Genomic DNA, 15719 nt, shown 5'->3' with positions numbered 1-15719 from the left:
TTAGCGGCGGGGCGGGTTTTGCGGCAGCGGCGCGCTCGGGGGCACGGAGCAGCGGCGGCACGAACGGTAGCAGCAGCGGTGGCGGGGCGGGCGGCGGAGGACGAGTGTGGCCGCGGCTGCCGGAGGCGGAGCGGAGCTGGCTGGGTGAGCGGCGCAGCGCCGCGCCGGGGTCGCGCAGGCGGGGCGGCGGGCCGGAGCCAGGAGGCCGCTGCCTCCCTTTGTGTGGTCGCCGCGGGGAGGCAGCGCCTCCCGGCCGCGCAGTAGGTCCGCCACGACGGGCCCCGCGCTGGGCCTGGGGGCGCCGAGCCCCTCCGCTTTTTCCTGTCACCTTCCCCGTCCCCGCTTCCCGCCGCGACCCTGGCCCTGGGCGCGGGCCGCCCTGTCGCGGCTACCTCGGTGTCGCTTTCCTTTACTGGCGTCCCGACGCCGCTGGCCCCGGTAACTCCATGAGCTATCCCTGCGCTGTCTTCCTCTCTGTGCTTTACCAAGCACCACGTCCCGTCACCGGGCCGAACTCACCGTGGATACAGCGGCCGCGCGGCGAGTGGTTGACCGAGGGCCGCCGACAGCGGCGCGGCCGCTCCCGGGGCCTCCGAAGCGGGGCCCGGGGATTGGGATCATGTCTTGCTCGGTGCGGGTGTTAGCGCGGGTCGGGGAGAGAACATGGTCTTGTCAGGCCGTGAGGGCACTGGCTGGCCCGTTGCCCGTGAAGGTGGCTTGCTTTGTCTTCGTCTGTCAACAAAAGCACCTGAACCGGGCAGGGGCCTGCAGGGCGGTTTGGGGAAATTACGTGGTTTGCCCCTTTGTTTTTTTGTCCCGGTGTTAATAAAACGATCGGTGTGCTGTGCCTCTAGCTTCTTCACCAACTTTGTCCTTTTATAGTGTGTGGTTGCTGCCGTCCCCCTTCTGTGTTGTAGCTGGTTTCAATGTGATTGGTAATCGGGGGAGATTCTGTCTGTGTTTCCCTCCCTTCTTCCGTGTGCTAAATTTACCATGAATTAGTGAGTATTTCTGTTGAAATGTGGGAGATCCTGATAACGCTAAAATGCTTTCCATGGTATCTATCAGCTTTTAGCTTCTTTTTTTTTCCCCTCCTTGGAGGCAGAAAATGAAACGTGTGCTAGAACCTCGTTTGCTTTTTTTAAGTGTGTTATCTGAAATGTATGTAAAAACTCTTCATCAAAGGAGGTTCGAGTCGGTAATACTTGTGGTGGTCAGTCTAGCACAGCTTTCAGGAGAGGCAGTCTTCCACCTGTTGTGTATCTCTTGGTGTATATCTATATTGGCAATGGCCAAAGCATTTCTTCTAGAGATGTCTATCATCACAGGACATTTTTATGGGTGGTGTGAGCAATTCTTAAGATGATGCTCAGGTTTCTGTTGCACAGCAGATGACTTGTTTGTAGCAGTGGAGATTCTTGGTAGGATTGCTGAGAGACTGGTGAGCTAGTAGTTTAATTGCAGAAGGAAATCTAGGAGACGTGCCCTAAAGTAAAGCAGTACCCTTCTGTGCACGGGGGAATGAGTTGTGGGCATGAGCGTGGAGATCTAGAAAGCAGATTACACTGAGGAGCGAGACATTCGCGATGAGTTTTACGTAAACAGTTCTCTTACTGAGTGTACGTTCAGAGAGCTGTGTGTTTTGCACCTTCCTTGGTTATTAGAGAAGAAAAATGTCTTGGAGGCTGTGTACAGAGTGGCCAGGTGTCTGGATGGTGCAGATGTGCACCCGCATAGGAGAGCCAAGGTGCACGTGCCTCAGATAACGGATATAGAGAAGCCTGTGTGTAGTTTGCAGGCAGGTGGTGATTGAGAGGGTCCCCAAATCTTTGTTTCAGGATGAGATTAGACTGAGTGTACTGTTGAGCTCTTAGGTGAACCTAAATTAGCAATTCCAGTAGTCTCTCCTGCCTTTCACAATCAAGAACTTGTGTTTTCTAGCAGCCTCCACATCAGCACGCGCCTGGTGTAAGCCATTTGATACTGTGGCTCTCAGATAAAAGTTGGAGGCAGTGCCAAAAGCAACAGGCTGATTGTCTGTTCCTGAGATGAATTGCCTGCTAATGGAGTACAGAGTTTCTTTGTATGTGCATGTTATGAAAATGTCCAGAATACTGAACAGGAAAACAGCCTCTCTGGGTTTTGAAGGTAGTGGTTGTATGAACTAAACAGCCGCAGTCATTTGCCATAAAATAGTTCTGTGCATTTCATGTGGAATTCCTGAAAAAGCATCAGACCTGGAGGCTGTTTAGAAATTTAAACAGCTATATCTTTAGCGAAGCTTTATGGCAAGCATGTTGCTTGCTTATGAGGATGACAGCCCACTCAAGACTGATGGAGGTGCATCGTTACTAGAGAGTCTATTAAATCTTAACCTTATTTTTTCCTTCTTGTTATAAGCACTGTACTGCTTTGCATTCCGTAAGTTTTGCTGCTGTCTGGGTTTTATTCTCAGGCCACATAGCACTTATGCTTACTCTCTGCTCTGCTTGATGAATCATTCTCTAGCAAGTGGCTGTGAAATCTGTAATATGTATTCAGGAACATTAGAGAAATGTGTTTTTACTGTAAGAATGACAGAAGTGTCTAGCGTTCTGTGCACAAAATTACTTTGCAGAGTTTCTGCGAGGCTAAAAAAAGTTACCTTCTGCTTCTTGCCTTTTTTCCCCCCTCTGTAATTATTCAATTTATTCATTGAATTTTTTCCTTAATTGTCAATCTACTCTCAATTTTCTTCTCTCCCTCTTTCACTTTTCTTGTCTTCCAGTTTTGACTGTACTAACACGATTGCTGGTTTGCTACTCTTAGAGTATTACCTTCTCCCAGTATCTGTACTTGACCATCAGGCACTATGAGGAGACTGGCTTTTCGAGGTGCTGGTTGTACTCTGGTAAATCTGGTAAATTATTGATTGTATGTGCACCACTTGCTCCATTCCTCTGCCTTAGGCTTTTGCTTTTCTTTATCCTAACTGTTAATTATTCTTGTCTCGTTCATCTAATCTGTGTGCTTGAAATTAATTCTGTCTCTAGCATAAATGCTCTAATGTGGTTATGTTGTGCTGCTGTACCCTGTAAATCAATGGAGTGCTTACTAGAAGAAATTCCTTCATTTGTTTGGAAAATGAGTATAGGCTGGGATAGATGGATCTATTCTGGCTTCAGCCTTTGAGACAGCTACAAATAAAGATATTTTTCTGATGCTGTCTGGAAGTTGGGAAAGAGCCAAGAACTTGTTCTGTAAATCACCATAGTTGTTGGATGGTGGTTATTCATTTGGCGCTGTTTGTGTTGATAAATGTAAAACTATGGCCAAAAAAGGATGTGGCTTTTTCTGCTTCTTGATGATTGAGCCATTCATCCTACACATAAAGTGGGAGTGGTAGGTCACACAGTGGTCCAGACTTTTGTTTTGCTTTTATCCTAGACAAGGTATTCAGTGGCCGTTTGGAATGTCATTTGTGATTTTCCTGCATGTTTTGTGGTTTTATTTTTTTGTTGTTGTCATTGTTTGGGGTTTTTGTCTGTTTACTTGTGGGGTTTTTTTTTGACATGGAATGACATATTTTACATCAGAACTGAGTGCATGTCTCTGTACATCTTTTGCCTTTGAAACAGCAGTTCTTGCTTAGTTATCACATAGAGGATGAAGATTAATTTAGCAGCTCTTACTAGGATATGTTCTTTATCTACATTTTGATACTTCATGACTGTGAGCCCTATGCTCTCTGGCACTGTTGTCATCAGTGGCTGTGAAACTGTAGGACCATTTTCATTTCCCTTCACATGGGCTGATTTTTGAAAAACTGTTATGTAGAGGCATGGCTTAACTTGAACTGTGGTATGTAGCAGACCCAGTGCTTGAGTCATCCTGAACATTGCTAGTTAGCTCTCATCAGAGAGTTAGGATGCTATGCCATGAGTTTAAGAACATTTCTCTTCATTATAGAAGAAGTTGGATTCCATGGGTTCCAAGAGGCGAAGAGCTACCTCACCTTCCAGCAGCATCAGTGGAGGAGACTTTGATGACAGCCACCACTCTACGAATATTCCAGGCCCAAGCAGAAAGAGGAGGAGACTTTCCAATCTCCCCACTGTAGATCCTGTTAGTATTGTATTACTATGCACAACATATTGTCTTGGGGATGCTGTATCCTTGCGTGGGAAAGGCTGGATTGTAAAATGGATGTTCATATATAGCACATGCACACTGGCCTTGAATCTTTTGCTGCCTTGGCTAAGTTTTGTTTAGAATCTCATTCAGCTTTGGCTTGTTCTTGTCTCTCTCCCGTTTCATCTTTTTCTTTCCCATTTTCCTTTTGCTGCCTTTTTTTTTTTTTTTAATCTCCCTGATGATTTTAGCAGATGGAAGGATGTTGGAGAGGGAGCTGAAATCATAATGTGCAGAAGTTGAGAGCTGTGTCTGAATAGCAAATACAGAGATAAGTGGGGAGCTGCACAGGCAGTGATTGCTGAAGTGTATAATGTCTCTGTTATACCTTTGAGTTAGCAGTCTGATTTTAATAATTGCAGGGCAGAAGAACCCCTGTCGCTGTTTTAGATGTCTGTAACTCAGGGAGAATTAATTCACTGATTTAATTTGCATTTTGGGGTATTTTTACTTAGAATTAGTATTGAAAGGAAGCTCTTTATGTTCAAAGAAAATAAATGAAAATTGTGCAGTACCTAGCATCCTTATCAGGTATCCTGCTGGTGTATGAGATGCAGCAATTTCTTCACACCTCTCTTTAGAGCACGCTGTGGACTGACAGCTTGTCTTTCCACAGGCTTTGATTTGTTACCACCTTAACATTTGCTCCTTTTTCATTACTTTTGTTGTTCTTGCATTTTAGATTGCTGTATGCCATGAACTTTACAACACCATCAGAGATTACAAAGATGAACAGGGCAGGCTCCTTTGTGAGCTTTTCATTAGGGCACCGAAGCGAAGGTAAGACCGTGGTTCTGGTTAAGCCATTAAGATGTAATAAAGTAAGCCCTGCTAATGGACCACTGCCCAGATCTTTGAGCTGTAACAAGCATGCATTGGAACGTTCTTTGTTTTATATAGTCATACAAACATCAGTGCCACAGGTTTGATTTTACTGTTTGGAACAGAATGGTCCTTTTTGTCATTCCAACAGAAATCAGCCAGACTATTACGAAGTGGTTTCTCAGCCAATTGATTTGATGAAAATCCAACAGAAGCTAAAGATGGAAGAATATGATGACGTGAACCTGCTGACTGCTGATTTTCAGCTTCTCTTTAACAATGCAAAGGCTTACTATAAGGTGAGGAAAATACATATGAAGGCTCAAATTAATTGCAAAAGTGGTTGATATATGTTCAAATTATTTTTTCACTTGGCAAAAAAAAATCTTTTAACCTTTATTATTGGTTGAACAGCAGCACACATTGCAGCTATTTGTGCATATTTCCATAAGGTTGACCATATCTTTGCAAGATCCCCTACTGTAGCAATTTTTCTGTGGAATACTATAATGTGGAAAGGCTCTACCTGTAATTTTCCAAAGAGACAGAAAGCAAATCTAGAACTACAAATGGAGAAAAATATTCATCAATCAAAACCCTTCCTATTTCGCAGTACAATTTTGTAATAGAAAAAGATCATATTGTTGTTTTTTTTCTTAAAAGGGTTTGTAAAAGCAGCCAGCATGCAGTAGGAGTGTTGAATCTCTTTCTTCCATTTGTCACTTAATGATATGAAAAAAAGACACAGGGATTATCGTGGTCAGTGATGATTGTGAATGTACGTGACCATGTGTTTCATAGAATCACCCAAGTTGGAAGGGGTCTCTAAAAGTCATCTAGTTCAATCCCCCTGCACTGAGCAGGGCCAGCTAGGTCAGGTTGCCCAGGTATCCATCAAGGGTACAAGTTCTGTCCATATCCAATCCCCCAAACTGGGTATGTGTATTGTTTTAGTTGTTAATGGATGTTATTTAAGTTGCCATAAGGAAGTGGGAAAGAATTGGATTAATCTTGTGTAATGGAAGGCTATGTTAAATGCATAAGCCAGTGACATTGTGTCTAGCAACTGAGATGATACAGCAAATCTAAAACTCCTAATATTGCCTTTCATATATCTTTGACTTTGGAGATGATCCAAGCAACTGGTTTCTGAATATCCCAGCCAGTGTAACCAGGTGACATTCAGAAAAGCAGTGTTTATTTTGTTTACATTTGTGTGTGTGTAGCTTTTGAAAATTAATCAGATTTATGGATTAATGCATTTGCACATTCTGGCTGTGGTAGAAAAATGATGATAGAGATTTTCAGACTCATTGTGTACTCCTGAGGCTTTGCAAGGTACTCGCCCATTGACGCTGGCGTTTTCATGGCTTCTGCATGAGAGAGAAAAAAGGTGGCAGGAAAGAATGATTAGGTTCAACAGAATGTGTGCTATCTTTGTCTGTGGAATAGTGGATTCAAAATTATGCCTGCATCATAAAATTCTTATGAGTGGAATAGAAATAGGTAATTGTTGTTCCAGGATGAAAGAGTGTTGACATTGCTAGAGAAATACGGAATTGTGCGCTGGAGGTAGGGCGCAGAAACATAACCTCTTTCTCCAGCTTTTACTTCACCCACACAGTCCCAGTGATGCATATAAACCAGAGATGACTGATTCGTTGTCTAGGTTTTCAGTGCAGCAGGTGTTTTATTGGCAGTGCTAGATCAGAGTGGAAACTTTTGGGTTTTTAGTGTTTCAGTTCAAGTCTTACACTTTTGAGCGTCTTGTATTAAATATGGAAGGAAGCAGACCAGTGGGACAAAATACCCTTTAAATCTGTTCCTCAGAATTAACACCTGGTCTGATGTCTTGAGACTACTTAAGCCTAATAAAGTAGGCTAAGAATAGTTCCCATGTTGGTTTCTCATTTGTGTTACAAGTTGGCTAAGGTTGAGGGAGTGAAGTAAGAAGAGCATAATCAGTAGTGATAAGGTGACATAACTGCAGGAATACCTGAAATAGAGGTTAAGTGGCAGAGGAAAGGGAAAGAAAAATACCTGAGTGGACAAGCAGTGTTTTTTCTGATGTTCCTAAGTAGTAATGTGAATAGGCACATGCTTATCTGCCACTATCAACTCTGTATTTACAAAACTTCATTTGTTGACTTAATGCTTCTAGCTCTTCTGAAAAAATATACCTGGATATGTACCCAAGTGGTAGCATATTGTCAGGTTCCTTGGAATTTCATAGTTAATGCTGAGTGTAAATCATTGCAGTGTTCTCTGAGTTACTGGCACGTTCATTAGCATTCTTCTGCTGTAGAAATGAATCTTCAAGTGGCACACAATGGTAAAAGTGTTGGCTTAATGTTTCTATCATACTGCTATTTAGTCAGTAGTGTTATGCTTCAACAAACCCTGATGGTTTCTCCAGTTTCATCTAATAGGCTTTCCCAAGCCTCAACCCAGGTAGTTTTACTGCTGAGTTTTGTGGAAGACTTAGATGCTTTGGAGTGGTAAAGGTTATATTTTCTAGCGCTTACTGTGATGCTTAACATCTCAGTTGAAGAATGACCAAAGCAGGAATTTCCTAGGTTTTCCAGTATTTATTTAGTGCATTTAATACTTTTCAACTAATCATTTATAAATTTCCTTCAGCTGGGATCTGAATGTCGAGTAAGATGTCTGATTTGGTTTTGCAGCCTGATTCTCCCGAATATAAAGCTGCCTGCAAACTGTGGGAGTTGTATTTGCGCACAAAAAATGAATTTGTTCAAAAAGGTGATGCCGAGGAGGAAGATGAGGATGAAGAAGGACATGACAATCAAGGCACAAATTCTGAATTAGTAAGTGTTGGCATGACAGCTGCAGTTGGAGGAAGCTATGGCTGTGTATGTCGGCTGACTCTCAGAGGGAGATTGGCCTCCACATGTGGAAAAATCGTGCAGTCTTTTTCATGGTTAAATTATATCCCAGAAGGTATTTCTTACCCCAGTTTGCTAACTGATAATTTCACAGCATTGTATGTGTGATTCACTTTTGCCTGGCTAAAAGAAAATCAAAGTTATGGGGCCTTCTGGTACAGATAAAACATGGTTCTGGTTTAGTTGAAACTGATACGATGTGTGCTTGATAGCGTGCCAACACTGAGGTTTGATACAAGCAAGCTTCATGTCTAATGACATCATTTTTTGCTGTGTGCTCTATTCAGTTAGTGCAGCTGTTCCTGGAGTGTTTTATAAGCCAGATACGATGATAAGAAGTTTGGGCTTGTCTGGTTTCGTGATCGTGGGATGCGTGTTTTCATTCATGTTGACAAGCAAGTCTGTTCTAACAATGTGTAATTTATGTTGACAGTCTGCTTTGTAAACGTGAAATTGAAGTTCTCTCTGGTGCTTTAGCTAAATGTAGATTTCAAAAGTCACATCTGTGATTTAGAGCTGACTTTTCCTTGTCTTTGAGAAGTACAACTTGAAGCACTCCACTAAGGCTGCTATTAAAACTCCTTGTCATTTCATTTCTTCCACTAGTCATCTCCAGGTTACCTGAAGGAAATTCTCGAACAGCTTCTTGAAGCTATAGCTGTTGCCACAAACCCATCAGGACGCCTCATAAGTGAATTGTTTCAGAAGCTTCCTTCTAAAGTGGTGGGTATTTTAATAATATTGATTGTGTTCTAAGTTGGAAACCTGGAGATTTATATAACTGGTTTTATACACTGTGCTGGGCAGTTCTTTATTACTGTCTCATCAGTGACAAACTCCAGCTCTTTTTAGAGCTGCTTCCCTCTCTTCTTCACTCCTCTTTGCTCATTTCTAGCCTTTCATTGCAGGTCAGGGCTTGCCCTGTTCTGCCAATTTAGCTAATTGGGGTTTTTTTGATTGATGTTGAGATTTTAATCTTCTGAAATATGTCTAATTTCACTGTTGTTTCAGGATATGATATTAACAAGTTGTTGATGAATTCCAGTTCCTTGTATCCGTTATATGACCTGACTGACCCAAGTTGAAGCACAATTCTGTTTCTGAAGCTTACACTGTTTCATGAGCTGTTAGAACAATAACTTTGTGACTATAGTAATATATACATTACTTTTGTTTTCCAGCAATATCCAGATTATTATGCAATAATAAAGGAGCCCATAGATCTTAAAACTATTGCCCAAAGGATACAGGTATAGTATAAGCATATTAATGTGTCAGAGTATAGACTAGCTTCTAACAGTTTTAGAATGCTTACTGTTTATGGCATTAGGAAAGGCATGGTGTTTTTCCCTGCTATTTAAAAGTCTGAATGCTGTGCTGATTTAGTGTTCTGTTCTGGGCTGATGCTTGAGAAGTAGCTGTGTTCAAGAACAAACATCATCAACTGCAGTGTGCTGGCATTGACCCTGAATATTTTGGGTTCCTTGATGTATAATGGTTTAAGTATTTCCTTGGCACGTACTGCTCATGTAAAACATTGAGGAGCTGGAGCTTGGTCATGCATTATCGTCACCTACTTTTGTTCTAAGTGCTATAAATAGATGTTTTGTCCTGATGCATTTTTCATCTTCCATCTCCAGTAATTTGAAATGCTCTTCTGTAATTGTAGTATTTTATATAACAGTGAGCACCCAGACTAATTGAACTGGAGAATGAAAGTAAAACAACATTTTGCCAGAACTCTTCAAAATTAGAGTGATCTAATGTGTGAAGTATTTTTGTAGCCTTTTACATAGCATTCATAAGCTTTGTGAGGACGTAGCTTTGTAAGGACATAGCTTTGGTTTTTTGGATGACTTTTTCCAGATTGTCCTTAATGTTTCTTTCTGTTGTCCTTATGTTCTTGTGTTTCTGTAAGTGCTCCCTTTATTCTGTATGAATTCCCTTTGCTTTTTGCTATTGACTTAGTTCAATGCTATTTGAAGGTTGCCACTTTGAACCAGTTCTGTTCTTTGTTGTATAGAATGGAACTTACAAAAGCATTCATGCAATGGCTAAGGATATTGATCTTCTGGCAAAGAATGCCAAAACCTACAATGAGCCTGGATCACAAGTCTTCAAGGTTAGTTTTCATTATTCATAGTTTGATTTGAGTTCAGTTTTTCTTTCCTACCATTTGTGCTGATTGATTCTTAAATGAATCTCTAGCATAAGGCCCTAAGGACTTTGTTAGCCTTTTTTTGTTTGTTTTTTTAAAGCTTTTAGTGAGTTTTGCTTTTTTTTCTTCTAAAGCTCTCAGTACAATTGAGGTGTTTGTATCTTATTTTTTTCTGGAGGTCTAAGGTGTTTCCCAGCACCACTGTGGGTGTCTTTCAGGATGGCTTCGTTCTATGCCTATTCCTCTTGTAAAATTGTGTTTGTTTTGTTTGTTTGGTTGTTTTGTTTTTGTAATCTAAATGTAAAAACCTCGTCATTTTTGTTAGAGATTTTTAGCTAGGTGGATGTACTTGACTATAACATTCTTCACTTTCAACATTAAACAAAAAAGATTCTTTTAATTGACAGGATGCAAATGCGATTAAAAAAATATTTAATATGAAAAAGGCTGAAATTGAACACAGTGAGTTAGCCAAGTCAAGCCTCCGAATCAGGTACTGCACCAAGAGTTCTTTTTTACAATCTCATATAAACAGCTCTGTGTACCTTCCCTTAATTTTGCTGGGGAGAATATAGTGGGAAATTACTGCTTGAACACTTAGTTTATTGGGGTTTTAGAAGTTATAAATTGTAGAATAGCTTTTGGGAGGAAGGCTTTTGGCTGAAATAGTTCTGTGGTGAAATGTTTCTGGGATGTGCTTGATCATGAAAAGCTGCGTCGTTGGATCTGTGGTAACTTCAGCTGCGGCACACACTTCCACCGCGTGTCTCTAGGTTAATAGCAGCAAAGGAACACGCAGGAACAAGAGGCTTTGCTGTGCTTAGCTTTATGAAAAGTTCTGGATATTCTTGAACCTTGTTAGAAGCTGAACCAAAAGAGCTTACAGTTATTTAGGTAGGGGCAGAAACGTTAAGGAACAAGACCTCAGGCAAAAGATACTTAGAAATTCACGTTATATAAATTCCTGTCCGAAAACCAGTTTCTAGCACAGGGCACTTCAGGTCTAGGCTTACCAGTGAAGCATAGATCTGTTCTTGAACAGGCAGGTATGAAACACTGTTGATAGCCCTGTTTAGTGCATGGAATGGTTTTATTTAGGAAATGGTATTTTCTTCCTCTACAAATTCCTAGCGTACAGAGAAGTGAGGCAGTTGTTTGTTATTGGAAGTGCAATTGAGATTTCTTCTTGTGTAAGTTTCTTAAGTAACACTCACTGGTAGGTTTAGGTATTATTTGCCAGTATAAGCCTTGTCATTTGTCTAGAAAAATAGAATAGAATTAACCAGGTTGGAAAAGACCTTTGAGATCATCAAGTCCAACCTATCACCCAGCACCATCTAATCAACTAAACCATGGCACCAAGCACCCCATCCAGTCTCTTCTTAAACACCTCCAGGGATGGTGACTCCACCACCTCCCTGGGCAGCACATTCCAATGGCCAATCACTCTTTCCATGTCTTGCAAGTCGTCCAAGGATGACTATTTACAGGGTGGATTCTTTATGTATTTGAGCTGTTTGCTGGTATTTGATGCTAGAAAATAAGGATTGCATAGAACAGCTGGAAATATTAGCACTCCCTTACTTTACTGAAAGGCAGCTTTAAGGGGTTTTTTGTTGAAAAATGTGTAGATGGTGTCAGTATTGAAAGCATTGCCTAAGATTATTGCATGTGAAAGAAATGAAGTTTTATTACTTGATGCTTTGAACCCTTCAGCGTATGTAGTGCTTTTCCTGATTTCCTGAACAAATGTTCAGCATTAGCATGCTTCCCATGTTTGGGTGAGTCATCAATGGGGCATATAAAAATCTGAAAGCAAAAATACTGTTAGGGAGTAATTCCTAGCATGTATTTTAATAACTTTCCTTCTTAAAAATGTGTATAGTGCCAGAGGACCTTGGTTCTGCAGACACTGAACATGTACATACACAGTAACTAGAATTACATAGGCACAGAGGGTTTTCTATTGTAATTTGATTTTGTTTTCCTCACTGTTGAACTATCAGTGAAACTCAGGATGTCACCTGTGTGTCACGTTTCATTTTGAGGCTTAACTTTCTCCTTCAAAATAAAGCTATTTGGATAAGAAGGGATGACAGATAAATCACACCGATATTTGTTGGTTGAATTCCTCTCTTGCACTGCCAACCCATTTCCCTTTCTCAGCCACCTTGTCCCTGATGTTCTCTTATCTACTGTGCTCTCAATAGACCTGCAGATCTGGAAGTTTATAATGCCTCAAGCAGGCTCCAGTAATGTTGGGCTAAATGTGAAAAAAATGGGGGCGAGAGAAAAGTACGGTGAAAACCATATTTTTACCTGCTGTTTATAGAATCAAACAGGTTGGAAGAGACCTCCAAGATCATCCAGTCCAACCTATCACCCAGCCCTATCCAATCAACTAGACCATGGCACTGAATGCCTCATCCAGTCTTTTCTTGAAGATCTCCAGGGATGGTGACTCCACCACCTCCCTGGGCAGTACATTCCAATGTCTAACAACTCTCTCTGTGAAGAACTTCTTCCTAATATCTAGCCTGAACCTCCCCTGGCACAACTTGAGACTGTGTCCCCTCATTCAGTTGCTGGTTGCCTGGGAGAACAGACCGACCCCCACCTGCCTACAACTTCCCTTCAGGTAGTTGTAGACAGCAATGAGGTCTCCCCTGAGCCTCCTCTTCTCCAGGCTAAGCAACCCCAGCTCCCTCAGCCTCTCCTCATAGGCTAGTGTTCCAGGCCCCTCACCAGTTCCATCGCTCTTCTCTGGACGTGTTCCAGTACGTCAGCATCTCTCTTGAAATGAAGGGCCCAGAATGGGACACAGTGCTTAAGGTGTGGCCTGACCAGTACAGGGGAACAACAACCTCCCTTGTGCTGCTGGCTGCACTATTCCTGATACAGGCCAGGATGCCATTGTCCTTCTTGGCCACCTGAGCACACTTCAGCCACTCATGTTCAGCTTACTATCTACCAGCACCCCCAGGCCCCTTTCTGCCTGGCTGCCCTCCAGCCACTCTGTCCCCAGCCTATAGTGCTGCTTGGGGTTGTTGTGGCCAAAGTGTAGAACCCTGCGCTTAGCTTTATTAAATCTCATGCCATTGGCCTCTGCCCACCCATTCTAATTTGTCAAGGTCACTCTGCAGGGCTCCTAACTTCCCTTCCAGGGGAACAGGGGGACTATACTGGTCCCTGGCTCCATCTGCCAGTTCAGGAGGCCACTTGTCCTGAAGACAACCTGTCCCACTATTGAAGATTGAGACAAAGAAGGTATTGAGTACCTCTGCCTTTGCCTCATCTGTTGTTACTATATTCCACTCTGGATCCAATAAAGAGTGGAGGTTGTCCTTGCCTCTTCTTTTGCCATTAATGTATTTATAGAAACATTTTATATTCTCCTTTACAGCAGTGGCTAGTCTAAGTTCTAAATGGGCTTTTGCCTGTCTAATTTTTTTCCTGCATGGCTTAGCAACGTCCTTAAACTCTTCCTGGGATATCTCCCCTTTTTTCCAAAGGTGATATGCCCTGTTTTTTCCCCTTAATTCCTTTAGAATCTCCTTGCCCATCCAGTCTGGCTGTCTCCTTCGTCGGCTCGCCTTCTGGCACTGTTCCTCTGCCTTCAAGAGTTCTTTCTTGAAGTAGGTCTAGCCTTCCTGAACCCCTTTGTTTTAAAGGGCTGTTTCCCAAGGAACTTTCCGAGTTAGTTCCTTTAATAAGCTGAAGTCTGCCCTTCTGAAGTCCAGTGTGCAGGTTTTATTGATGCCCCTCTTGGTTTCACTGTATGTTGGAAACTCTATTATTTCATGGTCACTGGACCCCAGACAGCCTCTGACCACCACATCTCCCACCAGCCCCTTCTCTATTTGTAAACAGCAGGGCAAGCAGGGCTGCACCCCTGGTAGGCTCATGTAACAGCTGGGATAAGAAGCTATCCTCCACACACACTGGGACCCTTCTAGACGGCCTCTTCTCTGCAGTGTTAAATTCCCAGCAGATGTCTGGCAGGTTAAAGTCACCCACAAGAACAAGGGTGTTATAAATGACCAAGCCAATTAAAGTCAATTGAATATAGTTTCAATTTGAAAAGAGCAATTTTAAAGCAATAAGAGACCTGCAGAACAGCGCTGGCTGCTAAAATGCACAACAATGATTTTCTAACTACCCTTTAAATATCCCACCCTTAATACATATGCATATAAAGGTGGGTTTATGTAAATTAGTTTGTCCTTCTGGTGGTCTTTCAATGATGTAATCCTCTAATCAGCACAGCCGGTGGGTTGTGTGCTAAGTCCTTGTGATTGTCTTTTTCGTTCTGTTGTTACAATCAACGTCTTTCCTAGGGATTTATGTCTTCTGTAGCAACTTCTCTTCCTTTCTCATCCTTGAAAAACTTATTGTTTCATAATACTTCAACTGTTAGCTGTTAATTCCTAACCTTTCACTAGGGCAGTAGTATGCATACATTAAAGCAAATAAAATTAATAAACAACAGGTTATAATAAAACCTAAAATCTTACTCTGTACTAAACCAAGTCAAATTAATCATAAACAACTGATTAGAATAAGGCCTAAAAAGAATCTCATTCGAGTTACAGTGTCTGGTCCCTTTTCTCATCATTCATGCTCCTGCTTTTGCTTTAATCAAAATCATCTAATTGACACAAATTATCATTCCATTTATCACAAAGGGCAAGTGATCTTGAGGCAGCCTCCAGCTGCTTAAAGAATAATGAATCAACCTCTTCTTCCTGGTTGGGTGGTCTATAACAGACTCCAACCATGATGTCAGCCTTGTGGGCCTTTCCCCTGACCTCCCCTGGAGGTGTTCAGGAGGAGACTTGACAGGGTGCTTGGTTGCATGGTTTAGTTGATTAGGTGGTGTTGGATGATAGGTTGGACACGACGATCTTGAAGGTCTCTTCCAGCCTGGTTTTATATTCTATTCTATTCATTTCTGCTGAGTCTGCATCACAAAGTCATTATTTTTAATTTGAATTCCCAACTGCTTCATTGTCTCAAAGGGCAGTCTCCTTTACCTACTGCTGCTTTTGGTAAAATGCCCCCCATAAATTCAATGAAAGTTAATGTCCTCTATTTTTCTCCTGAATTTACATCTGTTTTTATTTGTGACTGATGGATCAGGCTCAAATGTATCATAACACTCCCATCCTGAGTTCTGCAGATGCATTGCCTCTGTGTCAAACCCCATGCTTTTCTTCTTGCAGATTTCATTGTCTCCTTTGTCATGCTGAATTGCTCTTTGTTGGTGCATTTAACTGTCCTCCCTTAAATGGCAAAATAAAGTGGCTTGACAATATGCACTGCCAAGCAACTTGACAGTGATTCTGCTAGGTGTTGATAAAACTTGATTGGATCTGCGTCATTAGCTTTATCTGGATGCTCAGGAACATTTTGTTGGCTGCTTTCACTGCTATTGTAGCCTGAGCTGTGTGTATAGCTATTAATCCTCAACCTAAATGTTACCTTCCTCTGACTTTATAAACAAAATGGATATTAATGCTGGAGCACTGAATGTATTGTAGTATTACTTTTAGCTTTAAAACATTTTATATCTGTCTCTGAACTCTTTGATCTATCAAAGTTAACTCTGTAAGAAGCTTTATTCTTGCCGCATCTTTTCTTGGGTCTAAGGTGGGCCTCTTTTT

At 41.8% G+C, this 15719-nt stretch overlaps 1 protein-coding gene across 1 annotated transcript in view; it reads left to right on the top strand.

Moving 5' to 3' along the window:
- Nucleotides 1-20: 20 nt before the first annotated feature.
- Nucleotides 21-15719, top strand: part of PBRM1 (polybromo 1) — a 66406-nt gene continuing 50707 nt past the window's right edge. The window contains exons 1-10 of the mRNA XM_054167267.1: nt 21-144; nt 2768-2899; nt 3949-4104; nt 4853-4950; nt 5144-5291; nt 7677-7820; nt 8505-8621; nt 9080-9148; nt 9922-10020; nt 10464-10549. Coding sequence (XP_054023242.1) covers nt 2852-2899; nt 3949-4104; nt 4853-4950; nt 5144-5291; nt 7677-7820; nt 8505-8621; nt 9080-9148; nt 9922-10020; nt 10464-10549 — 965 coding nt within the window. The 5' untranslated portion in view covers nt 21-144; nt 2768-2851. The remainder of the gene's footprint in view (nt 145-2767; nt 2900-3948; nt 4105-4852; nt 4951-5143; nt 5292-7676; nt 7821-8504; nt 8622-9079; nt 9149-9921; nt 10021-10463; nt 10550-15719) is intronic.

This window comes from Dryobates pubescens, chromosome 1, assembly GCF_014839835.1.
Source record: "Dryobates pubescens isolate bDryPub1 chromosome 1, bDryPub1.pri, whole genome shotgun sequence".
NCBI classification, from domain to species: Eukaryota; Metazoa; Chordata; class Aves; order Piciformes; family Picidae; genus Dryobates; species Dryobates pubescens.
Note: the sequence above shows the minus strand (reverse complement) of the source record. Positions and strands in the feature narration are given on the sequence as shown.